The sequence below is a fragment of the Cladophialophora immunda genome (genome assembly GCF_000835495.1).
Source record: "Cladophialophora immunda strain CBS 83496 unplaced genomic scaffold supercont1.4, whole genome shotgun sequence".
In the NCBI taxonomy this organism is placed as follows: Eukaryota; Fungi; Ascomycota; class Eurotiomycetes; order Chaetothyriales; family Herpotrichiellaceae; genus Cladophialophora; species Cladophialophora immunda.
Window position 1 is genome coordinate 4,173,896 of NW_015622544.1, and position 25,872 is coordinate 4,199,767.

Below are 25,872 nucleotides of genomic sequence, written 5' to 3' on the forward strand. Positions count from 1 at the left end.
AACAACCTCAAGAATAGGAGGAGGAGGAAGAGGAAAGGGAGGCTAAACAGGAGCGGAGAGAGAGAGGGGGGGGGGGGGGGGGGGGGGGGAAGGGGAGGGCAATGGGGTAAGAGAAGTTGCCAGCACCACCGCCGAATCACTGGTTACGTCACTCCATCGCCTCGGCCTTTGGTGCTCCGGCCAATTTGAATCTACAACACCAATGTCCTCCTCTCCCTCGTTGGTCTCTGCCCCTTTCCTTTCCCTTCTCACAGGCTCATCGGTGATCGGGGGATTCCATTGTTCTTCTACTCGATTCTTCTTCGTGCTCAACCAGTGCGTGGGTTAGCTAAGACACCTCTTCAACTCAGCTCAGAACATGCGTTGCAAGACCGCAGGCTGCACTCTAGACGCAGGGCCCGAGAGACTGCTATGATGGCCGCGACAAAGATCACCATCGACCGCCGGGGCCTCTTACGATAGGAAGTCCAGCCTCAGCCACAGCCTAGTGAGCCTCAGCAACGTAACGTGGTCTCGACGTGTTCTGACAGATGAGAAGGGGTCCTGAGGAAGCCCAGAACTGCTTATCAGCGTGTCAGGCCTGTCGCTTTGACTTTCCCATCTCACCTCTTGGAGTCTTGGAGAAACGACCAGTGAGCCCAGCCGGCAGGGATCAGCTCAGGTTGACCATCTACAGGCCCAACGTTCCCGCCGCTCCTCCATTCGTTGACAGTGGTGCCGGAAACATTTTACGACACCCCCTGCAATTGGCTTGAATGCTGCCCATCTATTCCGAGTCCAGAACGAGGTGGACCTTGGGTGCACCAGTGTCCACCATCTCCTGGCGCAATGTGCATATCCTCTGGCCATCACCGGAAACCTTTCCCGGTCAAATCCGTGGCGCGATGGGTTGTGCTGGACGGTGGTGGTGGTGGTGGTGGTGGTGGTGGTGGTTGCGCTCTCCAACAAACAACGAACAATGGCCTGTTCGCCTGAGAACTGCAGTGCTTGGATCCTTTTTTCGATGACGCTAAAATTGATCCGTTTTCAAAACCCGCACATCTCGCCTTTGAAATCCCACGACTTGACTTGAGGCGAACAGAAGTGTCCACTACTGTCGAACCACCGAGTCTTTGCTGCTGTAATGGTCACAGGGGACCTTCTCGGCATTTCTTCATAAAGGGGATCTGCGTCTAGAATTATCCTTTGTCGTCTTCTTCCTCTTTTTATGTTGGTCCCCTTCGCGGATTAAGCTGGCCCAGGCTTCTCTGTGGCTGTAAGTGTTGGCTTGGGGCTGTTTGTCCCTGTCCGGAACACGACCCAGGGAGGCACCATGCCGGATCCAATGGACGTTACCGTCGGCCCGTCGCAGGGCCAGCGTCGGCCGGGAAGTTCTCCTCCCAAGCAACGCCCGTCGAGGAAGACCAACGTCGCCAAAGTGCGAACTTCACACGCCTGCGATCGCTGTCGCTTGATGCGGACAAAGTGTTCGGGGGGTGACCGATGTTCCAAATGTCTCAAAGACGGAGCAGCCTGCGTCTATGGTGATCGCAAACGGGAACGCAACAAAAAGTATTGATCGTGTGATTTCCCCAGTGCATGCCGCTGACGGTGAACAGAGATCTGGCCGAAAGTCTCGATCGCATCAGCCTCCTGGAAGAAGAGAATAGTCAGTTGGTCAGTGCACTTCGCTCAGTGACTGAGCAGCCAGATTTCCGCCCAGAGGAGAACGCCCGTATCTTGCAGCTCCTGACAAAGGTAACTATTCGTGCATCACACACTTTCCGATCTCGCTTGACGCCTAACAAAGTCGGCAGTACTCAGAGCAAGACGAAGAAGAAGAGGAGGAGGAGGTAGAGGAGCCTCCTGGGGGGCCGCTGAGCAGTCATTCGCAGAGTCGAGCCACGCCCTCTGCTTCCCAACTTCCATCATCCGGGTCGAGCCAAGCTCGGCCACGGGTAGGCGACATGCGTGGCGAGGGCAAGGCCAGATCCGACGCGGGCTCTCCTCATAGACAGGGCGAGCTGAACCATATCGTGACTCTGGATCTTGGGGGAGGCGCCTCGGGCTTTGTTGGAAAGATGTCGGAGATCTCTTGGATTCAACGTGGATTCGAGACTGTCCGGGGACACACTGCCCCCAACCACGGTCTGCTGCATGCAGCAGAAATGGACGAAGATCCCGTCACAACCACAGATTTCATCTATTTCATGGACGACATTAACGTATTGTCCGTGGATGAGGATTACGTGGATCAGTATCACTGGCCGAACGATGACTCTCTGGTGATTCTGTCGGAAGCCTTCTTTCACTGTATGCAGGGCGCATTTCATTTTGTCCTCCGTGAGGAATTTCTCCAACGGGCAAACTCTTTCTCAGGCAAGGGGACGGCCCCGTCGTGGAGAAACCGGCGATGGTTGGCGCTGGCAAATCTTGTGTGGGCTATCGGGGCGAAGTGGCTCAAAATTACCCAGCTCGCCGACGGGGACTCTAACGGAGAGCATCTCACTTATTTCGCAAGGGCACGGGCGTTGGGACTTGATCACAGAGTCATGTTCGACCATCCTGACATCGAGCGTGTCCAAGGCATTGGGCTTTTAGCTTTCTACCTTCTGGTCAATGGATCCATTACGCGGTACGTCGTTATCACTTGGATGGTCTCGCGTCTCCTAATCATTACAACAGAGCCTGGAATACGCTGGGCCATGCGACCCGGCACGCCACGGCACTGGGCCTGCATTTGAAAATCACAGATCCGGCCGTGAGCGAACTGGACAAAGTACGGCGAGCCCGCACGTGGTATTCACTCTACAGCCTCGAGATCTTGATTGCTGAGATCACAGGCCGGCCCAAATCCATATTCTTGACGGATGTGACGATACCCATCGATCTTTTCTATTCAGTTCCCAAAGAGATGCAGCAATTCTCTGCCCAGATCGACAACTTTCGCTCGCCTGATGCCTCGAGAAAGATCTGGCTCGACTACTTGAATCGTGGCCGCAATGTATCCCAAATGACCGGGGGCGTGGTGCCTTGGAAAAGTTTTGCATCAGTAGGACGAGGCGCCCCCACTTCATACTTGCCTCAACGACTATATCTCTGTCGACTCAGCGACAAGATTGCGTCGCAAATGTACACCGGGACGTCCGAAGATTCGTGGTTCCAGATTCAACGCAAGATCGGCAATTTGCAGTCGGAGCTGAGAGCCTGGGCGGACCAGCTCCCGCCAGAGTTGGCTCTTCAGGGCGAGGAATCGGCGGACATAGATCCTCGAAGCAAGATCGAGCTAAGGCTGTACTACCACAGCGTGGAGATGATCCTCCACCGTCCATGCCTGTGCGAGGTGATTATCGAGGACGAATCGAGCCGGTCGAAAGAATTCAACCGAAGCTCGGCGCGAGCCTGCGTCCACGCGGCCATGTCCATGTTGTCACTCATGCCCGACTATCCCACGGCTCACGAAGCGTATCAGCTGCTTCCGTGGTGGGCCCTCCTCCACTTCGTGGCGCAAGCAGCGGCTGTGTTGTTGTTGGAGCTCGCCCTCGACGCGCGACACTTCCCAGACGAGATACCCCAGGTGGTGATGTACTTGCGCAAGGCCATGTCGTACCTCTGGTGCATGAGCGAAGGCTCGTTGTCCTGTCACCGCGCATGGAGGATATTCCGGCAGCTGCTGACCGAGGTGCTGGAGCGGCACGAGGAGTTGGACATGATGGATGTCCCTGCCGAGGCGCCGCCTCCGCCTAGGTGGAATGACAAGCTCGAAGAGTTGACAGTCAAGGCTTTCGCGTCTAGGAAACATGGGATTTCTCCCCCTATGCCGCACTAGGAGAAGGAAAGGAGAGGAGGAAGCACTGGCCCTGCGCAACACAATCCTCGAAAATCCGCACGAGGATGGGAAAGGGTAAATTCGTTACTCGTAAAAGAGAAACCAGATCTCTTACGTGACCATCCGTGGAACAGCTACATACATATGCGGATTTGACGCAGTCATGGAAATGAACACGGACGACATGGCAACCACCTGCACCGGTTGTGCTTAGTATACATACACCAAAGTCATATCTAGCACTCGACGGACAAGCTTCCCCCCTTTCCTTGAATCCCCAAGTCAGCTTCATTGATCATGATACTTTGAGGGTTGATGAAAGAGGACGCTCCGCAAGTAGGGTTGGTAGCAGTGCTGTTTTCTACCTGGTGTAATGCTTGGGAGGTCGACTTGAGCTTGTTCGTCAGATTCCGGGTTTTCTTGTCGGGAATGTCACCGCTCCCTCCTAACAAGTCTTTGCCGAGCTCTTTCTGGACAACATTTCGTACTTCCAAAGTAGGAGCATAGTGACAGGATTCTTGAGCTCGAGGTCTTTCTCCTGCCCTGGGATCGTGGTTTGTCTCTCCGGCGGATACTATGAGCTCGGCTATGCGGTGCGGAGGAACGACCACTACAAGGCGTCTAGACCTTGCGCTAAAATGCAAAGAGTTGCGAGCCTCATTCAGAAAGCAGATTGAGGCATGCAATACTCGATGTGATACAAGTCAACAGTCACTCTGCCACCAGTCGTAGTGACATTAAAACTGCGAGACCACGTGGTTCCTTGGCACCAGGCGCAGGCGGCGAGGCTGCGACCTGGGCAGAGCAACAACTACTACCATGAGACAGTGAAGTTCACCTCAAGTCACGACCGCCTCACTGCGTCGTCTGCTGGTGCTTCGATGCCTGCTTTTCAAGTTCGCTGAGTGGTTGCTACCTCCCCGATGCTGCAGTCCCTGCGGAGTCGCATCCTGGAGACACTGTCCTCTCGAGATATCCTACCTCGATACCGCCCAGCAGAAGGACCATATCAACTCCTCCCACCTTCGACATTGCCAGATCTACAATCACCAGACCCACAAGTCACGATGACAAGAAAGGGGCTTTGTCCACGCCCGGGCTCTCGTGTCCTTGCCCTCGTCTTTTTGCTACTGCTCATCAGTGCAGTCAGTGCTGGAGTAATTCGTCACAGACCCGGGCCTTCTGGTAAAGCACCTGTCTCGTCTCCGAGTTCTGTTGATTCATTTGAGCAGGGCATCCGGCGCTTCTGGAGGCTACCATAGACGAACTACAAGCAGGGCTTGCCAGCAGGAGATTCACGAGCGTCGACCTAGTCAAGGTATGGACAGAAACTGCCCACGGGTGAGCCGTCCTACATCAAAGTTGTCGTGCTGATCTCTGCCTAGGCTTATATTGCGAGAATACATGAAGTCAACGATACGCTGCATGCTGTAACGGAAATTAATCCCGATGCCCTGGCTATTGCTCGCGAGCTGGACAATGAGCGTTTGCGAGGTTCGTTTCGTGGGTTAGTGATTCTTCCCTTTTGGAGTTCCACAATTCGGTTCACTAATCGCTGTAGGCCGCTTCATGGACTCCCCATCTTGATCAAGAACAATGTCGGTACTCACCTTCAAGAAGACGAACAAAACATACCCATCCCGTCTCGTTTGAGCCATCAAGATACCACGCTGACCTCTCAATCGAGACCAGATTGCCACGAATGATAGCATGAACACCACAGGTATATGAACATGATATTGTTGAAACAACAGGTCCTGGTTGATGCTGACTCCATTCATCCAGCTGGTTCTTGGGCTCTTGTGGGAGCCAAAGTTCCGAGAGATGCTACGGTTGCACAAAAGCTTCGAGCTGCGGGAGCCATCCTCCTTGGAAAGACGAACCTCAGCCAGTGGGCACACTTCAGATCCGTCAATACCACAAATGGCTGGTCAGCATACGGAGGGCAGTCATATGGACCCTATTTTCCAAAACAAGACCCATGGGGCAGTTCGAGTGGTAGTGGCATATCATCAGCGTGAGTATTCCAAATTGAAATCCGTTGTTATCGCTGACAGGCAGATAGGCTCGGTTTAGCACTTGGCTGCTTGGGCACCGAAACAGATGGCAGCATTGTAGATCCTGCTGATTTCAACAACATCGTGGGGATCAAACCCAGTAAGTGTGGTTTGGCAACAGGGCTGGGACCAAACTGACTGTTGAAGCTGTCGGACTCACTTCGAGGCACCTGGTCATCCCGGTCAGCGAGCATCAGGACACTGTTGGACCTTTGACAAGAACAGTCAAAGATGGTGCTCATATTCTGCGGATAATCGCAGGAGCGGACCCGCTGGACAACTATACCTCATCCATTCCACAGGGCAAAGTCCCGGACTTTGTTGCGGCTTGTCAACTGTCTGCACTGTCGGGCGTCCGGCTTGGTGTTCCAAGCAACGTCTTATCGATCCTTTCGACCAACACAACCGAGCCAATACTTGAATCGTTCTACGGAGCATTCGACATATTACAGGCAGCTGGCGCCACGATCGTTGAAGATACCAACTTCACCTCAGCTGCAGAGTTTGAAAGCTCACAGCTACCAACCATCATTCTCGAAGCAGACTTCGTCGTCAACTTACAAGACTATCTAAGCTCGCTAACATACAACCCAAACAACATCAGCTCGCTCGCCGACTTGCGCCGTTTCACTCAGTCTTTTCCACTAGAAGACTATCCGCAGAGAGATACTGGCTTGTGGGACCAGGCACTACAGAACTGGAACAACACATCTCCTCAATTCTGGCCCGCTTATCAGCAGAATTTGGTTTACGGCGACGAGGGAGGTTTGCTCGGCGCACTCAAGCGCTATGACCTCGATGCTGTCATTCTGCCAACCCATTTCTCTTCTAGCTTCGCTGCTACTGTTGGCGCCCCTATAGTGAGTGTGCCAATGGGCTTCTATCCAGCTGGAACTCCAGTCTCAACTGATCCATGGGGCTTGGTCGAAGCCGCTCCAAATATTCCGTACGTTCTGCCGATTCTGCAGATAAATGTGGCAACTAACCAGCCCAGGTTTGGACTCAGTTTCCTCGGAGCAAGATTCGATGATGCCAAACTCATCGGCATGGCCTACGCATACGAACAGAGAACCAAAATCAGGAACAAGGTATCGCCGTACATTGTGCCCCAGACAGAGATTCGGGATGTTGTAGGTTCCTGATGAAGCGCAGACAAGTAACTGCTGAGCATGATGAGGTGAAGTCGAGGGTGAAATATATGCAGTGACCAGCCCGACGAAGAACGGCCGACTGCTGAAGGAATTCCAACGGACTAGGGAAGTTGTCGACAGACCACAACCTCGCGGTCCGTAGCTGACCACCTTGGTAGCCACAGGAGGGCTGTTGATGGGCTGAGGCAGTACGGAACTACTAGGCGAGGAAGTAGAGAACGATACTCCAATAGCTATTGTCGGCGCCCAAGTCTCCGCTGGTTATTCAATTTCCTCTGGCCGTCACGAAGTGCCACCATGCATGGAATGGACCTGTCTTCTCGGGCTCGGATCGTGCGATCCTTTCTTTCTTGGATGTCTGTTACACCAGCACCAGCGCAGAAAATCTCCCAACTAAGGACTCCCGCGCGATATGCTGGAACCTGCAAAGCAGGCACTAAAACTCTGGTGCCCAACCCCCCTGCACATGTATCCGGTCTTCTTTAGCAAACAGGGCGCTCGTAAAAGAGGGGTGGCCTGTCGAACACGAGGCGAAGAGTGAATCATCCAATATCTTCTTCGATTTATGTTTCACAAAGGTAAGGGTCTTCGTGGGACTTTCACATTCACGACCAAGAGGCTTCATGCAGCAAGAAAAGAGGGGTGATAACGCAGTCGGTGGGAAAACGACCAGCCTGTGGCAGCCAATAGCATCCCCATCGTCGGAGGCATCGCTGCAGCTACAGTTGCAGATCCATGCAAATGCACTAAGGTACCCACAGCCTGATCAGCCGATGGAGGGTGCTGTGTTGCAAGGAAGCCCTCTCTCTGGAGCACAGTGAGCCCATTCTCGGCCTCAGTCTGTCTACGGCTTGACTTTGGAGTTTTACCACAACTGGCGAATGGCCGCAATGACGACCTCAGCCGAGCCGCAGATCACCCCTTCTATAGCCATGAGCCAACAAGATCACCTAGGGTCAGGTGATGAGGGTTTACCGGAGGGAGCAGTGTGGAGCGAAATCGAATACCTTGCAGTGGATGCAAAGCACCAGCACGAAAAGCCCTACGAGCTGAGGTTCCAGGCTGGAGGGACGATTCCAGAGACAAACATGGTGGATGAATCCAGAAAAGTGCTGATCTGTAACTTCCGGCCGCTCGAGAATTCTCGCAACTTCGAAGAATATGGCTTTTCGGCTGAGAAGATTGGGTGCACCTTGCCATCCGCAGAGTATGATGACAAGGAAAAGGTGGGCAAGACCTACTATCCTGCCATCAAACGAATGTTGTGGCAAAAGTTTCCCGACGCAACACAGATCCGAATCTTGGAGCACGGTGTTAGTATACCATGTGGATGTCTACGTTGGTATCCTACTATTGACTTTTGATAGCTCCGTAAGAGGGATCCAGAGTTCCCCGCCACCGACAAGCCCTTCTTCAAACACGTCCAGCCTTCCACCATTGCGCACATGGGTCAGTGGCTCGATACAATCCTGTGCCGGTACGGGACTCACCAAGTGCCAGACTACTCGATCTACTCGGCAGCGCGAACTGCTCAGGGGGCGTTCAAGATGGGCCCAGACCAATATCGGCGTCTGGTCACCGTCAAGTAAGTAGCTCGTGATGCGTTTTTGTCTTGGGAACCCCCGGGTTAACACTACAGCGTCTGGAAATCTCTTCAAGGACCGGGCAACGACTGGCCACTGGCTCTCTGTGACTGGCGTACCTTGGACCGGCCATCGGAAAGCGTGGTTGTCGACGTCGTGTACAGCAAGGACTTCACGGAGAACGAAAGCGTCTACTATAGCCCGAACCACAAGTGGTACTACTTCAAAGATTTACAAGACGACGAAGTCATTGTATTTCACCAAACCGACTCTGCTTTGCCAGGTGGCGGAGGTGAGTATATGTGTGTTTCGACACACCTCGTCCAAGCCTCGAAGGATTCAATTGACTTTACTCATGGTACGACAGGTGTCGCCCATGCAAGCTTTCAGAACCCAGACGCAGACAAGAACGCAGCCCCACGAACAAGTATCGAGCTGAGAGCATTCGTATTCTACTTGTGAAGTCTGTGAGAACACGGAAGTGACTTGATCCAAGGTCGGATGATGGAATTCCCCAATCAAAGAGCGTACATCAGTGCGAATCCGCGCTGAGACCACGAATACATACTGCGCCCCGTGAGCCCTCGTAGCATAATCACCATATCAACGACCGTTCATTTCTTCTCGGGCTTCGGCTCGTCAACCTTGACCTCCTCCTCGTATCCGAACTCGGCACTTCTGCCCCCTGAAAGCTTGAAGTGGGGGATTTGGTCTTTCTCGCCCTCTTCCACACGCTCCTTGTCGGTAGTGGTGTCGGGCGCGGGCCAAACCGACTTCCATGGCTGAACCTTGGTAGCTTCTGGCATGGTGGGACTGAAGTTTCTTCTGTGCCTTGGTCGTCTCTTTTATCGTGAGCACGAAGCTTTTGCGGTGGGTGATTTGATTTTGGATAATCTGTCATGTCATGTTAGGAACGACGGGATGGGCAATAGTTTGAAGCGGCACAAACCAGATGTCAGGCGATGGAGATTCTCGGGTTTGAAAGTATTTGAGTGGCAAGGCAGACACAGCCAATGTCATGATGTGGGCGCTGCCGTATAGATATGAAACTGGTTCTCACTGCTCTGTGTCACCCACCTTGCTGCAGGTATCACATGGCCTACATCAGTTGATCCCTGCATGCAAGCCGTAACACAAACAGCCTCTGCAAAGCGGTACCATAGGAGGCGGCTGGATAAGTGCCTGTTCATACCCATCGCGATACGTGTGCTTCGTTGATAGGTTATACAACTCCTCCTACAGGAAGGAGGCCTGTCGGTCATGGGGGATCAGCAGTTACGCTGTCGATCTGGTTGGTGCCCTACCTTTGCCAGCCTTATCCCGCTTCTCCTCCACGGCTCACGACGAGACACCCCTGCTCGAGAGGAAGAAATCAAGCTTCTCGGCGAATGGCGTCCGCTTTGGAATTGAGGGAGGAACCAGGGGAAACAGCAAGGGAGAGCCAGGACGAATTGCTGCCACTCCCTTTAACAAGTTCGTTTCTCAGCCACGCTGGGTCACGCCTATCGCGCGAACCCTGTTTGATCTCACTAGGGCCTTGCCACCGGATGCAGTAGGGCATTCGGGAGACGACCCGACTGTGTATGGTAACCGCTGGTGCTGTTGCCCGACGGGGTTTGCGAGGCTTGTGAAGCGTGCCGATTTTGTATAGGATCTTCTTGGCCCGAGATGCTCGAGGACACGAGCTCAACACAGCCTCCGAGGGACGACGCATGCTGGAAAAAGCGACGCCCAGAGGCGGGCAGTGTAAAACGGCCACAATCTTCACAGCCTGAGAAGACCTCGGAGCCACCTCATCAAGGTGTATTTACCCCGGTAGACACCCGTCCCCCTAGAGCATAACATGGCAGGCTTCCCAGCCGTCGGTAGTGCTTTGTTGGTGTCAATCCCCTGCTCTTTCGAGGCCACAGGACAAGTGCGCTCTCAATGACTTTTGCGTGGATCAGCCTGTCGACCCGGTGGAGTTTGACCAGTGTGCAAGCGGCGCTCAACGTGATCATCTCGGTGCTGGGGACGGTGGGAGTATGGGCGTTCTCGAAGTACTGGTGGCAGCGAGGAAGTGCCAACATTCTCCGGCACGGCTCTGAGCTGCCGTTGACCGAGTTCATCATTGTGTCTGGGCCGGGTGACGGGTGGGATCTCCTCACGGTGCTTCGACGGCGGGTCTTTTCCAAGGGACACTGGCATCTGCTCAGTCAGTTGATCGTGGTGGTCGGCGTCACACTTGCCTGCATGTTTGCCGGCCCCATTGCCAAAGTGTCGCTCAGGAGCACCCAGACTGTACAAAAGAGGCCGCTCGGAGTCCTGCCCACGGTCAAGGGCGACGGGTACGAGGCGAATCTGGTCGATGAGAATGTGCTGTGGAACAACACGATCCAAAGCCTGGACCTGGCCAACTTCACCCTCGATCACATGCTCGAATACCTGCCTCCGTCCACTTCACCATGGACTTACGAACCAAGTCAGTGGGATCCGACATGGACCTTGACGTGTAACTCCACCGAAGAGACGCTTCTGCACAATGTCAGCGCGGTCGGTAACTATACTTTCCGCAACCCCATCGATGCGTTTCCTGCCTATCGCCAGACGTACGAGCCCGCCTGGATGGACTCGTCCAAATACCGCACGCAGGTCGACTTTTCTTCGTGGTCCAAGACCCAGCCGGCCTTCATCTTTGAGGAGGTGCTGTTGTTCATCCTGATCGCATCCGACCCGGCGATTGACGATCGCATGTACACCAACAACGCCACCATGGAGGTTTGCTTCTCCGTGCTGCATCTCTCCCACTTCAACGCCACCGATCTCACCGACGCCACGCTCGATGCGGAAGATTCGTGGCGGTTCGTCGGGCCCGTGGGCAATGCCAGCTATACACGCCTCGAGTGTACCATCACCCGCAAGCCTGTGGTGGCCGATGAAGAGGCGATTCCGTGGATCTGGACCAACGACACATACTCCATCACCTTTGCATTCCGCACGTACTTTTCCAACATGCTAGAGTCGGCCGCGAGCAAAGAGCTGCCGGTCCCGACGCCGACGTCCGTGGACGTTCTGAGAATGTGGCAGGCGTACTTTGCCACCGTCAACACCATCTATGCGTTTCCCACCCCGCGAGTCCTTAGCGTCTGGATGGACACGGTCCAGCTGTCCACGGCCTTACTCTTGACGCTGGTCATCCTCACGGCGCTGATCGTCTGGACGTCCGGACGCTACTCGGTCTTCATGCTGCGCAACAAGGACAAGCTCGACAAGCTCGGCATCCCGGACAGCAAGATCGAGTGGATCATCCACGGGGCAAAAGTCCTTTGGGCCAGTCAAGAGAGGGTCGGGGAGCCACACCAGGACCACCAAGAGCAGCAGCAGCAGCAGGTGGTGGTCAAGGAAGACGACGACGCAGCTTCTTCTCCTCCTCCTATGGCAGCTACGCCTTTGGCGACACAGACGGACCGGGACCACCTGCGCATGGCGACCTTTGGCCACCGCTACTCACAGGTGTGCAATCCCACGGCCGATCCAGGATCGCCGTTGGTGGTCGTCCCAGAACCCAGCCTCGCGCGCATCCACGTGCCTAGGTCGTCGCGCTCGGCAGCGCCGTCGACGAGTATCTCGAGAGAGATCTCGCGGGACTCGGCGCGTTCGGGGCCTGCGAGCACGGACATACAGACGCCGTAGCTGACGGAGAAATCAGAATGACAATCTAAGGACCGACCAGAAAAAGGGTACGAGGGAAGGAGATCGAACAGGCATCTAGCATGCAAGTTTTTTGGGGCGGCCTCGAACGTGAATACGCAGCTGTCCCGGTTCTTGGGTTAATACGTTGTCAGACTGTAGCTCTCCCTACGAGGTCCATCTGATGAGTGGTGGTGGATTGAAAGAAGGAGACATACATACATGTATGTCACTGCACGGTGTTTTCGTTCGGTTTCAGTGATGGTTCGTGGTTCTTTCAATGTCTTTCCCCCTCTATACAGAGGGGGTTCGTGGTATATCGCCGCGGCGAAAACAAGGCCACACCTCACACCAACAGATCGAATCATCGATGCTCCTCCATAGCGTATCGCCTTTTGACACTCGGTACTTGTTCCACGTACTCCATAATTCCCGATGGTGGCTGATCTTTCCCCGCATGGAATGCTTATCGCCTCGGTTCCCCCAGACGCCGGTGTTTCAAGCATACGGGGTAGAGATGATATATACCTAGGCATATAAAAGGAAAGGCCGACGTCCAATGTCTTAGCACCGTCACATGTTGTATCCCCCAGCATCAGCATCAGGAAAGTCTTGTTCTTGCTGTAATTGTTCCCGCCAATCCAAAGACCAAGAGATCCAGACCAAATCCAGAGTCAAAAAGACCAGGATAATGCCCTATCTCAGCCGCAACGGCGTCCGCCTGTACTATGAAGTCCACGGCAGTAGCAGCAGCCCTCCTCTCCTACTGACCCACGGCTACTCGTCCACGTCGGCCATGTGGGCTGGGCAGGTGGCGGCGCTGTCGCGGGAATTCCAGCTCGTGCTGTGGGACATGCGCGGGCACGGCGCGTCCGACTACCCCGCCGACCCAGCGGCGTACAGCGAGGCGCACACGGTGGCGGACATGGCGGCGATCCTGGACGCCGCGTGCGGGACAGGCGCGCGGGCCATCGTCGGCGGCCTCTCGCTGGGCGGCTACATGTCGCTGGCCTTCTACCGCGCGCACCCGCAGCGGGTGCGCGCCCTGCTCATCATCGACACGGGGCCCGGGTTCAAGAAGGACGCCGCGCGCGACGCGTGGAACCGCACCGCCCACGCCACGGCCCAGGGGTTCGAAAGCAACGGCCTCGCCGTCCTGCAGGGCCTGAGCGCCGAGAGGGCCACCGTGACGCACCGCGACGCCAAGGGCCTCGCCCTCGCGGCCCGCGGCATGCTCGCCCAGAGGGACTCCAGGGTCATCGACTCGTTGCCCGACGTCAAGGTGCCCAGTCTGGTCGTCGTGGGCGCCGACGACGCCCCTTTCCTGGCCGCGAGCGAGTACATGGCCAAGAAGATCCCGGGGGCCAGGAAAGTCGTCGTCCCCGACGCCGGCCACGCCGTCAACATCGACCAGCCCGAGCGGTTCCTGCAGGCCGTCACGCCCTTTTTGGACGAGGTCAAGCGCAACGCGTCAAAGCCGAGGGCGTCGCTGTGAGAGAGCATTTTGAAGCAGGGAAAAAAAATACGAAAAGCGTGATTTGGAGGCATTTCCTATTCTGAGAGCTTGAGAGAGAGAGAGAGCGAGCGCGCGTGTTTGGACCCTGACCAGTTGTTGTACATATCCAGGCACAACGACCCTGAACCACATGAATCCCACCGCCTTGTGTACTGTGTTGTTTTGGTTCGCGTTTTTTTTCCAGTCTGCCGCACCTCTCTAACTTTTTCGTCGCCCAGTACCATAACACACACACACGCACACACACACTGAGTAGATGACAATTCAATATCCCCCCCAAAAAATACAGCAAAAAAAGAAGACTTACCTTGTGCGACTTACCGTTTCGAACTTACCTTTTATGCATTATCCTATCTCGCCATTGCCTCCTCGGTCAGACATCTTCCCAGGCGTCCCCGGTGATTATCCGCCTCAGCGACAATGGAATATTGGGTGGAATGGTCCCCCTAGGCAGTGTTCCCAAGCGGAGATAGGCGATTGAGCAACCCTATGTTACGGGAGAACCGGTTTTAAACACTGCTCGATGGCCCCAGATCAGGCTGTCAATCTTGGAGAGATTTTGCCCGTAATAAAATATATCTCTGCAACAGAGAAAATTTTTTCACCTGGTACGCCCGTGACATGGAACGTCCCTAGAGGTTGCTGCTTGGCGGTAGGAAGGGCGTCCGCCGCTGGAGTCTTCTTTGATGGCATTCCTTCTCGGTCGTCCAGTGCCCTTTGGTGCGTTGCAGCCAGTGTGGTCGTATCGAAACAACAACAAGGTCTCGGCCGACTGCGGTATCTTCCCCAATGGTATCGTGCTCTCTCGAGGTCGTGGCAGCTCTCGGATGGTGTGTATTTACCGTGGCCAAAAAAGGGCCCCAGAACCAGGCATGTCGGACTCGTCTGATCTGGGAGGCCACATTGTATCTATGGGCGGATAACAGGCTCCCAAGCGGCGACTTTCTCACCACACAGCGAGAGTATCACGGCGGCTCATGGCTTCTTTGGGGGCTCCTTTTCTAGATGACGGATCGTCTATGACATGTCGACTACCAAGGCGAGTGGCATTCAGTCATGGGCTGCTGTTGCTGTTTACGGCTGTGATGGATTGTGTCTGGGTCATGGATGTGGTCCTACTCCCATTATTACGTGTCGAGCTCTAAAAAATCCTACCTGAGATTGGACTCTTTCTCGAGGTGCAACATCTGCCCACGACAGTATGGGCATGACAGGCAAGGCCATCTTGGTCGATCAGACCAGCAAGCCCGGTTCGTCTGGCTTGAGGACATGTTGCAGCTGCTATGCATCCGTATTGTGAGGTTGATTGACGTGGTGGCTCGCTCAGCAATTACAGAGCTTTCTCGCACAGCGGAATAGGACTCTCGATGTGCTTCAGGCCCAGGACTTGATGGCAATGTATAGCAAGCGGATTGATGGATTTTTGAGTCGCAACCTTGGAGCATGAAAGGGTATTCTTCGTAGGGACAGATACGTGGACACCACATACTCGGCCGATGGAAGCAATTTTCTCTTCTCCATACACATGTGAAAGGCAAGTTTGCCGATCCCAAACGAGGGCTCGTCGCCTTGTGGCCTTCCAACCGCCAACCACCAACTGCACAACCCGGCTTGCTGCCTTGCCTCATACATTGCATGACCTCCGTTTCTTCCTGGTTCTTCGCTTCTTCTTGCACCTCTCCAGCGACCAACTCGACGGGACCTCCTCGCCTTTAACTCGTCACTAACCACCACCTCAGATGCGACTGCCAGCACGCCGATCCTTGCTCTGCCTCTCTATCCAGCCTCAATGACAGCGACTGCCTCCAACCCAGCGAACGCTTCGACCCTGTCAGCTTAACTTATCCATACGGGATTTCTCCAGCCTCACCATGAAGACCACTTATTCGCTAGTCGGTCTCCGACGTTGGTCGTGCAAGAGCAAGGAATTACCTGTAGTCCCCACAATCAAGGCGATCCACGTTTACGACTTTGACAACACTCTCTTCAACAGTCCCCTACCGAACCCTCAGATATGGGCGCAGCCTACCGTCGGCCTGCTTCAAACATACGAGACGCTGGCATACGGAGGATGGTGGCATGACAACAGCATCCTGGCAGCCACGGGAGACGGCCTTGAGATCGAAGAGCCCCGCGCATGGGAAGGTCACTGGAACGAGACTGTGGTCCAACTCGTCGAACTGAGCAGCCAAACCAAGGACGTCCTTACTGTCTTGCTGACTGGGAGAGGGGAGACATATTTCGCGGACCTGGTCAACAGAATTTGCAACTCACGGAAACTCGACTTTGACATGGTCGTCCTGAAGCCCGAGGTGGGCCCATCAAGCCAGCAGTTCGAGAGCACCATGGCGTTTAAGCAGGAGTTCCTCAAAGAACTGGTCTTCAGCTATAAGAACGCTGATGAGATCAGGATCTATGAAGATCGTCCTAGGCATGTCAAAGGCTTCAGGGACTATTTCGAGCGTTTGAACAAATCATTCCTCTCGCATCCAGTCGACCAACCGCCTCCACCTCGGAAGCCCATCACGGCCGAAGTGATCCATGTCTGTGAGCTGAAGACTACTCTGAACCCAGAGACCGAGGTCGAGGTCGTCCAGCGAGCCATCAACCGCCACAACGATGCAATCTCCAACGGAGTTCCAACTCTCACCAAGACTGCCCGCAAGCATTTGAAGATCGACCAGCAATTTTGCTACTTCGGGTATATGATTAATCAAACCGACTCTTCCCGGCTCCTGACACTGTTCAACATCGCAGCTGGCTGGATTGATTCCGGTGAGGTCCGCCTTTTCGCGTCGAGTATCCTCATCACCCCTTATTACCCTCGACACGATGTTCTCAAGAAGGTTGGCGGACGTGGGAAGAAGGTCACCTGGCAAGTCACTGGCATTGCCAAGTTCGAAGACCGTATCTGGGCTGCCCGTGTTGCGCCAGTGACAGAAACGCAGATATACACCCAAGATCCCACACCTCTTGTTGTGCTTGCCGTCCGAAAGGGATCCAGACAGATCGACGCAGCGAAAATCCAGAACTGGCAATCCGTCTCTCCGGACAAAGCTTTCATATTCGAGACCACAGTCGCCGATAAGGTCATGTTGAAAATCGAAGACGATCCCACCCGAACCCAACGTTGGTCAGGGGGCAACCGGAGGGGGCCTTTTGCCAACGATATGGAGGCGGGGCACAAGCGGAAATATGCTGCTGACGAGCCCAACTCGCGGAACAGAGATTCGTATGCACGCGTTGCAGCTGGGAGCGATAGAGATGAGGGTAGTTACGTCCCTAGAGGAGGCCGGTTTGCACAGCGCAATCAACAAAGTAAAGCCAACTTCAACAACCGCAACAACCCAAACTTATCCGGGAACAGAGGGAATCATCAAGGCGCGAACACTACGTCGAAACAACGCGGTGGTGGCCAAGGTGGGGGAGGTCCAAACAGAGGCAGAAACGGCGGTCCTGCCGGTGGAGGCGGCGGCAGAGGAGCCCCGGCTTACAAGAGTCTCGACGACTATCCACCAGGAAACTTTGATGGGGCCAATGATCCCAAGACTGGTTCAGGCGAAATGGTTATGAACTATTAGGGTCTGCATCTTCAGGCAGGCCATGATTTGTTGCAGGATACGACACAGGAGCTGAGATTTTGTTCGGGTCTATGACAGGATGAGCGGATGCTGGAGCATCCATCGGTCGGGGGTCTTTATTGCAAAGCCGGGTGTTCACGGGGAATGTACTGTTCCTGGGATGGGCCTTACTTGTATGATACCCAAAAAGGGCAGTTTGACTCGATATTTTATGATTGTTCTGCTCGAACGAAACCCGTTGCTAGGAGAGCGTTGCTGCTTCCAAAAGCATCAATGAATTGTCGGCGCAGAACTGGTCTTGTCGGAGCTGCCTTTCCAAATACGTCGCAGGAATCTCAATGGAACAGAGAAATCTTGTATGATCAGTTTAGGCACGAAGAAAAGACGGATCATCTCATGTGTTGCCAAGTGTAGCTGCTTCCCATCCTCCAACATGATGCTCTGCTCTGTCCGTAGTAGGTAATTGTTTGTCCTGCCTCGCCAGACCTGTCACTAGACGCTTTCCTGGTCCCTCGCACTGTCGACCAGCGCTGTCGCGTAGGTAGGTAGATACCTGTCTTTTTGCGCCGGGGCTGCCCCAATTCGAGCATTTCGCGCGCCCATTCCCCCCTGTCCGCCTTTCATTTCCGTGATCCGTGAGATACGCTCATGCGCATGAGGGAGTTGTCGACAGCCCTTTGCCTTACCGAGATGATGGGAGAGCCGCGTGAGGCCGTACGTTCGTGTCTGTGCGAGATGTTGGCTCGAGTTCGGCTCGCGTGTTGGGGCCCTGGTGGGTTGAGGAGGGAGGGATAGTGCTCGTGCCGGCAGGGGTGCGGGCAGAGATGGGTGGCGTTTGTTCTTTCTCATGCTGTGATTTCCTCCCAGTGTATAGCCGCGGCAGCAATGCTGGCGGACAACGGGAGTCCGGCAGGATATGTAGGCTTGATGGTCACAGTATCGGAGTCGGCGATGCGAGGAGCCGGCGAGAGGATGGCTTCTTTCTCTTCTTCAAAAGCCATTGCCCTCGTGCCACTCGCGGCCGCACTCCCGCGCCCTGGTCTGCGGATCGAACCCCCTCCGAACAGCCTGCTCTCTGGCGTCGTCCAACTCCCTGCCCAGCCTGCCGCTGCGGTTCTTGAGGGTCTTGAACTTGTCGCTGCCGCCCTTGTCCCCGCCCTCCCACCGCGCCAGCAGCTCCGCGTCCAGCGCCTCCTTGGCGCCGAACGCGTCCAGCCACCGGCGCAGCCCGTCCTTGCCGCCCTCGAAGCAGATCCCGTACCCGTCGCAGTAGCACCGGTGCCGGGACGGGCAGAATTCAAAGACGCCCGTGAAGATGTACTGCCACACGTACTCCAGGATGCGGCCTGCGGTGCTGTCGTCGAGCGCGGTCCGCAGGAGCCAGGCGCGGTAGTGCACGTACTCGTGCAAGGGACGCTGGCGGATGCGCGCGCCCGACACCGCGAACTGGGCACAGCACGGCTGGGAGAGGGCGCGCGGGACGGGCACGTCGGCCCCGAACAGGTCGTGGAACAGGCCCGAGGTCAGCGCCAGTTCTTCGGGCTTGCGGCGCAGGTCGTGCTGCCGGCGCGGCCGGTCGACGTGCAGCCAATCCGGGCAGCCGGGGTCCAGGTGGCAGCGCGTGTTGAAGTAGCCCTGGCGCACGACGTGGGCGTCCGAGAGCAGCTTGATCGTGATGGCCGTGTCGGTGTCCAGCACGATGTTGTTGTGCCAGCTTCTCTTGCGCGGGTGGAAAAACAGCACAACGTCCGGCAGAGAGTCGTAGTGGTCGATGATGTAGGTGAGGTATGCCATGGCCTCGCGGCCTTTGTTCGCCGGCAGCCCAGAGTCCGCCGAGTCGACCGTGTAGATCATCTTGGGCAGCTCGGGGAGGTCCCTGTCCAGCCAGGACGTGTCTTCGGTCGAGAGCCGCGCCATGACCAGGACACGGGTGTAGTTCTCGCCAGCTGGTTTGGCGGTGCCGGCCGAGAAGAGAGACGGGTCATATAGTGGTCCATCTTGGCCGTCGAAGTATGATTGCCTGTTACGGATGTTGTGGAGGAGGAACGTCAGGATGAGTGCTCCGAGGACCAGAGACAGGATGGACGAGCGGCGGAACAAGCGCATGGTAGAGAAAAAGTAGAGAGTATGAGAGAGGTAGTCACCGCCGTCTTTTGCTCTTCATGTTGCCCCACAGGCACAAAGTCCACAGACTGAGAGCGCGTGGTTTGGAGGAAGAGAGAGAGAGAGCGGCTCTTTCACTCCCTTGCCAGGAATCCCGGATTCACAAACGAATGTACAACCCAAGTCAGTGCATGGCCAAGGTCTCTGGATCCCTGCCGCTAGCGGCTTGACTCTTGTAGTAGATAGATGGGGACCGGGGCAGGGGACGAGGAACGACCAACGGAAGATAAGGAATCGAGGACCAACAACAGCACAGGTGTGACATTCTCGACGCCAGCCGAGCCTGGCAAGGGGTGATGGTGATGTTGCTGAAGAATGTCCGTGTTTGAGTCAGGGAATGTTTGTTTTTGGATATGACGGGGAATGCCTGGATTCTTGTCGAGTCACAGATTCGTCGTTATCGTTGTTTGTTTCTGGCGGCTCGTTGGGGGGAGAAGACGGTGGTGTGCGAATGCAATTTCTCTGGTGGAGGAGGTGTTGAGGCTTTGCGAGGGGATAAAATTGCGCCTTGCTGGGTACGTACAAGGCTCCGCCAATCCCTGGCAAGACAGACCAGCGATGGGCCCTCGTTCAGTTCGACATAGAATCTTGGCCTTTTTGTTCTATCATTTGGATGGATAGGTATGTGTCTGCTTCCCATCACACTTTATGACGATGTTGTACACGACTGTGCTCAAATATAGTACATACCAACGAGATGAGAGGAGTTGCGCCGTCGCTAATGCTCTATGTCCAAGATCTATTCTCCGCCATCATTCGTCGTCCTCGGTAGTGCATTGTATGATCGTACACTTCAGTATCCTCCAGTAGTCCCTTTCCTTGTCGAGCAGTGCCGTAACATCCTCAATCGCATTGTCCATCCTTCCATCCATCTTTCCATCTCTGCTTCCAGAGACTGCAATCGAATTCCGCCTTTCCCAGCTTCACATTCACCGCGTTATGAGCTTGACACATCCACATGCCCAGGTCGTCTTGTCCTTTGACCTTGGGCTCGTTTCCGGGCTTCTTCATCCAGTCTCGAAAGTCCTCCGCGCAGACCCAGCAGGGGTAGAGGATAGAGAAGGTTGAAATGAACTGCTTCATGACCGATTGGGTTTCGGGCGGGGCAGCTTCGGGGTATGTAGCTGCAATGCTGTGCAGCAGCGTCCACGTCGCGCGACCGAGTTCTTCGACGTCGGGTGGGCATTCGGTTCGTGGTTGAGCGACTGGAGCAACCGCTGTGGGCTTTTTGCCGCTCTGCTTCATCATCGCCATCCATGCCGCAGAGGAAGTACAGGTTCGGCATCTATTCCGCGGTCAGTGATAAAGCCGAGTCTAGGGCAGAAAACAACCCACGGTTTCCCGTCCTTGTCCAGGACAACCCCCGGAGCAAACTTCTGTGGCTTGTCTTCATCCTCTGCATCCTTGAAGCCAGTTGCCTTGCCAGCTGGGAATGGGAAAGACATCTGGTCGTTCAATCTAAAACACCACACGCCTTCCTCGGGTCACCGCAACCGTCTCTCACGCGCCCTTACAAACATCAAAGAGAATTTGGGACATGATTGCAAATCAGAAAGGAAAGCCTCGCCTAAGGCTTCAAACACCGATATATCCGATGCGTGCTCGCTTAACTTTCCATTTAAGCTTTACCTGGATGGGTTTAGATCAGCACCCGTCACGTGCTGATCTTGTCCATTTGCGGGGGGGCCTCGAGCCCGTCACGAAAGCAAATCCAATGGTCGATCAGCCTGATGCGACCAGCCATTGATCCCACGAACCCGACGCGCAAATTGACCAATATTACTATCACGGCTCTACCCCTTCGGTCGGGCTCTGTATTGTTTCCACGGATTAGCGCGTTATGTCTGCGTTCTACTCCGACTCTTCAGAGGCTTCGAACCCACCCGCACCGCCGGACAACGAACTCGAGAACAGCCTACGATGCGAGGTGGTAAAGGCGCAGAGAGCTGGAATAGAGCTCTCGAACAACTCCATTCGCGCCGCTTCCGAAGCGAGATTGGGATTGACAAAAGGGTTCTACAAAAATGACGAGGAATGGGCACAGCGAAGTAGAGGCATAATAGCCGACCAGCTGGTATAGTTGGATACTACATATTGAGGGTCGCATCTAGCTAACACTATTGCTAGACAATCCTGCAGGACATAGCAAGCTCTCCCGTGAAAGCCAAGCCCGAAGAGCCGAAGAAGACGTCCGCGAAGCGCAAGTCCTCACAGAAAGAGTCCCCGCAGAGGAAGAGAGCAAAGGTCGCAGACTCTGAACCAGGAGACGAGCAGGAGGAGAAAAATGGTGCTGCCGCAGAAGAATCCTCCGATGAGAGAGAAACCACCGCGGCCATTAAGGCCGAAGACGGGTCGGACAGCGACATGTCGGTTCTCTTGGACGAAGCGCCTCCGGAGAAGAAGAGTAGGAGGCGCAATGACTCCGCGGCACAAAGGCCCAAGAAGTCTGCCAGCAAATCCACCACAAAACCCAAAGCCGATGCCGAGATCGACCCCAAGCAGGCCGAAATCAAGCGTCTGCAAGGCTGGCTCGTGAAATGCGGCATCCGCAAGCTGTGGAGCAAAGAGTTGAAGCCCTACCCTACCCCCAGAGCCCAAATTCAGCATTTGAAAAAGATGCTGGCCGACGTCGGCATGACTGGGAGGTTCTCGCGGGAAAGGGCAAATCAGATCAAGGAGGCCAGAGAGCTGGCCGCTGACATCGAGGCCGTCCAGCAAGGAGCAGAGCGCTGGGGTGCTCTGAAAGATGACGACGGTGCACGAGCCGAGAAAGAAACAAATAGCCCGCGGCCCGCGGCAAGGAGGTTGGTCCGAGGAGCGAAGAATTATGATTTTTTGAGCAGCGATGGTGAGGAGACAGATTGAAGCTGTTTCGGGCCCGAATCTCCCTACGCCGGACCTTTTGCTATTGGGCACTGACGTGAAAGGTTGTTGCTTTTATTTGATAGTTTTGTTGCCGCTCATACGCTGTGCAACGAGACTGAAGACGGCCACGGACGAAATGAACAGGACCAGGTTGTAAAACTAAATCAAGCTAGTTAGAACTAATGCTCAAAACGTGCTTCAGAGCTGCAGGGATATCAAGGAAGCTTACGGCATTGCGTGAGTACTCGTTTTCTTCTGCCTCTGTTCGCGCCTCTACAAAGAGGCGGCGGAGATTTGGGAGAGCCATGTTTGATGAGTGAGATACGAGGCGCCCGTATCGACGTGCCTATACTGGATGTTACTGTGTCGATGGAATAGAAGGAGAAGCAGGTCAGCCAGTCGGGCTTTGCAAGGCTGGGCATGTCTTGGCAAGCCCCGCTAGAGCCTTGTGGCAGCTTTGAGGCAGCCTCATCACAGCCTTGCCGGGCTATTTTCCATCTCCTTTTTGAAAAGTAATCAGTCCGGTCATCTCTCACCGGAGACTGATTCAGTATTGGATTGCCGAACAGTTGATTGAAGGTGCTACGATAGCAGTAAGCTCTCCAGTCTCACCCGCGAATCAAGCTTGACCATCAGGACGCCGGCACGCTTTTGCAAAGAAAGGTTATATTCGCTCCCTTTACCAGAACGACCTTAGCAGGCCGACTCGAGCCCACCCTGGAAGGCTCTCCCAATCCAAAGGAAGAGCTCGTTCACTGACTCTCGGTCACTATTGAACCACAATCGATTCAACCTCGGAGACATTTCTAATTGGCATCATCTTCAGGCGTCCTGTTGCGACACCACGTCCTTTGGAGTGCAAAATCAGCGGCAACCCCTTCTCGATTTGGGTAGCGTGAGCGTAATCACAGTAACGGTAATAGAAAATGCTTCCAAGCTGATACTTATCAGCAGAACCGTCCTTGCTTGGCCTTCTGCCAATCCTTCAACAGCCAACGTTCGAGTCCCGTGCACGGAGGAAGTGGGAATCCCAACGTGATTCGATAATCAACGCTTTTCAACATGACTATCCCCTGGATGTGGCGCTTCCCTTCATCGGTGAGATCACATACGAAGGTAAGATTGCTTGAACGCGTCGCTTCCTGGTCTTGGATTGGTGGCCTCAACACTGCTCGTACACCATCTTCGTATACCGCACCAACTGCGGCTGGTTGCCCACTTGTCTGCTTGCTGCCTTACTGCGCTGTTGACCAGATGGAACGCCTGCTTGATTCTCACTATATAAACCATCGAAACCATATCCTCACGGCACAACTCTCTGAGGAATAACATTGCTCAATCTCAACAAGCTTCGGTAATCATGGACGGCCATCCACTTGCTTCCATACCACCACTTACGCTTCATGCCGGCGTCAATCGAGATCAAATCAACGCGGGTGACATTGTGGCCGACTGGCTCGCTGCTCTAGAGAAGCGTCCCAAGAACGGTCTGTCTACTGACCTCTCGGACCTTTTTATTGATGATTCCTGGTGGCGGGACTTCGCCGGGCTCTCCTGGGATATAGTGACAAAGCACAGTCTCGAAGATGTTGCAGAGTACCTCACTAGCTCGACCACTGGATTCGGACAGCTGACTGCCATCAAAACCGGCGGTCTGCAGGCGAGCTTGGTAGACATGCACGGATCCATCTGGATCCAGGGTGGATTTACTTTCCGGACAAGCGATGGCTCGGGCACCGGTCTGGTCCGATTGATCAATGTGGACAAGTTTCAGTGGAAAGCATGGATAGTCTTCACTCAACTTGAGAGACTCAACAATCAAGACGAGCTTGACAGCCAAAGGTTACGACAATCCTACACCCAGTCAAGGCTCGCCAATGGCGTCAATGGGGAGAAGAAGGACGACCTTCAGGTCCTGATCGTCGGTGCAGGTATGTCTTCACAGTTCTCAGGGCAATCACACGCTGACGCAGTTCTAGGGCAATCGGGCCTCATGCTCGCCGCACAGCTTAAGAACATGGGGATCAAGGCATTGCTCGTTGACAAGCTCCCCCGACTCGGTGACATGTGGCGCTCCAGATACGAAACAGTCAGGACCCATACACCCATCTATACCGACCACTATCCCTTCCTCAAATTCCCCACCAACTGGCCCCGATGGCTTGAGCAGGATAAGATTGCCGGCTGGATGGAACATTACGGACAAGTGATGGGACTTGACTATTTGCTCAGCACGACCGTGAGCAAGATTGACTACGATGAGGAGGCCCGTCGATATACCGTCGAGGTGGAAAATGAAGATGGCAAGCAGACCTTCCACCCTCGGCATCTTGTTTTAGCCACCGGCGTGTTCAGCCGGCACCCAATCGAACCCGAAATCCCAGGCAGAGACTCGTTCAAGGGCGAGACATATCACTCAATGCACCACAAAGCCGCACGCCTCATCCCCGACCTAGCCAACAAACGCATCGCCATCATCGGCTCTGGTACCAGCGCCCACGACATCGCCCAGGACTTTGTCAACTCGGGGGCGAAACAAGTATCGATCGTCCAACGAAATGCCATCTTCTCTGTCTCGGCCAAAGCGCTTGAAGATGCCTACCTGTCCTTCTGGAACACGCCCGGCGTCTCCACCGAGGAGGCAGACATCATTGCCAACTCTTTCCCCACCGCAGTGGGTCGGACGCTCAACATCGGACAAACGCAGATGATGGAGGAGCAGGACAAGGAGCTAATCGAGGGCCTGGAGAAGGCAGGTCTGAAGTTGAAACGAGCAAAGACGGCGGGGTACGGCTTTATCGATCACCTCGTGGTGAAGACCGGACACTTCTACATTGATCAGGGAGCTAGTCCGATGATTGTGGATGGGAGAATCAAGATCTACTCGTGCGAGGAGGGGGTCAAGGAATTCGTTCCCGACGGGGTCGTCCTGGCCAATGGGACGAAGGTGCCGGCCGACCTGGTCGTTCTGGCGACGGGTTATCAGAGAAATGTCCTGACCGTCGAGGAGCTCATGGGGAAGAAGGTGGCCGACAAGGTTGGCGATCTGGGCTACCTCGACAGCGAGCAGGAGCGGATCGGGGTAAGTGACTACTTTTTACCCACAGACTCCCCCATTTACTCAGTTGCTGATCATCGTCACAGTGGTGGAGGCCGACGGGCTTCCCGGGCTTCTGGTACATGACCGGCAGCTTCATCTGGGGGCGCCAGTTTTCGCCCATCCTCGCTCTGCAGATCAGCGCCATCGAACAGGGCCTGAACCCAGGGTATTGGGAACAAACACAGCGGAACAACAAGGGGATAGGCGCGGTCGCACACAGAGTGTAGACCCAAGTTCGCAGAGGCGGACGGTAAGTTCCTCAGGGCGACGACAACTATTTCAAGATGTTAGACAGGTCGAATGCTACCGGTCGGTCAGTTGAGTACGTAGTTGAGATATGGTCATCCGGTTCCTTTCTAAAGCTGTCCTCTGTCTCGTT

General features: G+C 54.9%; 11 protein-coding genes across 12 annotated transcripts; 7 read left to right on the forward strand and 4 right to left on the reverse strand.

Moving 5' to 3' along the window:
• The first annotated feature begins 243 nt into the window (after positions 1 to 243).
• On the forward strand, positions 244 to 4,126 carry PV07_07797. Of its 2 annotated transcripts, XM_016394912.1 has the most exons (5): positions 244 to 487; positions 539 to 1,551; positions 1,599 to 1,737; positions 1,797 to 2,614; positions 2,665 to 4,126. In XM_016394912.1, exons 2-5 carry the CDS (start codon positions 1,313 to 1,315, stop codon positions 3,806 to 3,808), a joined length of 2,340 nt encoding a protein of 779 aa, XP_016248331.1. In that variant the 5' UTR covers positions 244 to 487; positions 539 to 1,312; the 3' UTR covers positions 3,809 to 4,126. The 2 variants fall into 2 exon arrangements, with proteins under 2 accessions (XP_016248331.1, XP_016248330.1); XM_016394911.1 differs by having other exon boundaries at positions 244 to 1,551.
• Positions 4,127 to 4,635: 509 nt separating this feature from the next.
• Positions 4,636 to 7,330, forward strand: PV07_07798 (uncharacterized protein). The gene is made up of 9 exons (XM_016394913.1): positions 4,636 to 4,993; positions 5,041 to 5,126; positions 5,194 to 5,315; positions 5,370 to 5,406; positions 5,501 to 5,531; positions 5,594 to 5,825; positions 5,874 to 5,965; positions 6,013 to 6,811; positions 6,860 to 7,330. The coding sequence occupies exons 1-9, from the start codon at positions 4,732 to 4,734 to the stop codon at positions 7,005 to 7,007; spliced, it is 1,809 nt and encodes a 602-aa protein (XP_016248332.1). The 5' UTR covers positions 4,636 to 4,731; the 3' UTR covers positions 7,008 to 7,330.
• A 576-nt stretch (positions 7,331 to 7,906) lies between these two features.
• PV07_07799 (uncharacterized protein) lies at positions 7,907 to 9,061 on the forward strand (the record flags this gene model as incomplete). The annotated part of the gene is made up of 4 exons (XM_016394914.1): positions 7,907 to 8,329; positions 8,384 to 8,601; positions 8,656 to 8,891; positions 8,967 to 9,061. 4 exons carry the CDS (start codon positions 7,907 to 7,909, stop codon positions 9,059 to 9,061), a joined length of 972 nt encoding a protein of 323 aa, XP_016248333.1.
• A 40-nt stretch (positions 9,062 to 9,101) lies between these two features.
• Positions 9,102 to 9,614, reverse strand: PV07_07800 (uncharacterized protein). The gene is made up of 2 exons (XM_016394915.1): positions 9,549 to 9,614; positions 9,102 to 9,493 (listed from the first exon to the last, which is right to left on the reverse strand). Exon 2 carries the CDS (start codon positions 9,403 to 9,405, stop codon positions 9,214 to 9,216), a length of 192 nt encoding a protein of 63 aa, XP_016248334.1. The 5' UTR covers positions 9,406 to 9,493; positions 9,549 to 9,614; the 3' UTR covers positions 9,102 to 9,213.
• A 911-nt stretch (positions 9,615 to 10,525) lies between these two features.
• Positions 10,526 to 12,271, forward strand: PV07_07801 (uncharacterized protein; the record flags this gene model as incomplete). Its single annotated transcript, XM_016394916.1, has 1 exon — positions 10,526 to 12,271. One exon carries the CDS (start codon positions 10,526 to 10,528, stop codon positions 12,269 to 12,271), a length of 1,746 nt encoding a protein of 581 aa, XP_016248335.1.
• Positions 12,272 to 15,389: 3,118 nt separating this feature from the next.
• On the forward strand, positions 15,390 to 17,810 carry PV07_07802 (uncharacterized protein). Its single transcript, XM_016394917.1, has one exon. It carries the CDS (start codon positions 15,656 to 15,658, stop codon positions 17,363 to 17,365), a length of 1,710 nt encoding a protein of 569 aa, XP_016248336.1. The 5' UTR covers positions 15,390 to 15,655; the 3' UTR covers positions 17,366 to 17,810.
• Positions 17,568 to 19,979, reverse strand: PV07_07803 (uncharacterized protein). The gene has a single exon (XM_016394918.1). The coding sequence runs from the start codon at positions 19,469 to 19,471 to the stop codon at positions 18,356 to 18,358; it is 1,116 nt and encodes a 371-aa protein (XP_016248337.1). The 5' UTR covers positions 19,472 to 19,979; the 3' UTR covers positions 17,568 to 18,355.
• Positions 19,980 to 20,102: 123 nt separating this feature from the next.
• PV07_07804 (uncharacterized protein) lies at positions 20,103 to 21,065 on the reverse strand. Its single transcript, XM_016394919.1, has 2 exons — positions 20,864 to 21,065; positions 20,103 to 20,813 (listed from the first exon to the last, which is right to left on the reverse strand). Exons 1-2 carry the CDS (start codon positions 20,971 to 20,973, stop codon positions 20,372 to 20,374), a joined length of 552 nt encoding a protein of 183 aa, XP_016248338.1. The 5' UTR covers positions 20,974 to 21,065; the 3' UTR covers positions 20,103 to 20,371.
• Positions 21,066 to 21,251: 186 nt separating this feature from the next.
• Positions 21,252 to 22,575, forward strand: PV07_07805 (uncharacterized protein). The gene is made up of 2 exons (XM_016394920.1): positions 21,252 to 21,602; positions 21,656 to 22,575. Exons 1-2 carry the CDS (start codon positions 21,369 to 21,371, stop codon positions 22,391 to 22,393), a joined length of 972 nt encoding a protein of 323 aa, XP_016248339.1. The 5' UTR covers positions 21,252 to 21,368; the 3' UTR covers positions 22,394 to 22,575.
• PV07_07806 (uncharacterized protein) lies at positions 22,466 to 22,700 on the reverse strand (the record flags this gene model as incomplete). Its single annotated transcript, XM_016394921.1, has 2 exons — positions 22,466 to 22,552; positions 22,623 to 22,700. 2 exons carry the CDS (start codon positions 22,698 to 22,700, stop codon positions 22,466 to 22,468), a joined length of 165 nt encoding a protein of 54 aa, XP_016248340.1.
• A 1,053-nt stretch (positions 22,701 to 23,753) lies between these two features.
• On the forward strand, positions 23,754 to 25,720 carry PV07_07807 (uncharacterized protein; the record flags this gene model as incomplete). Its single annotated transcript, XM_016394922.1, has 3 exons — positions 23,754 to 24,324; positions 24,373 to 25,475; positions 25,538 to 25,720. 3 exons carry the CDS (start codon positions 23,754 to 23,756, stop codon positions 25,718 to 25,720), a joined length of 1,857 nt encoding a protein of 618 aa, XP_016248341.1.
• Positions 25,721 to 25,872: the final 152 nt, after the last annotated feature.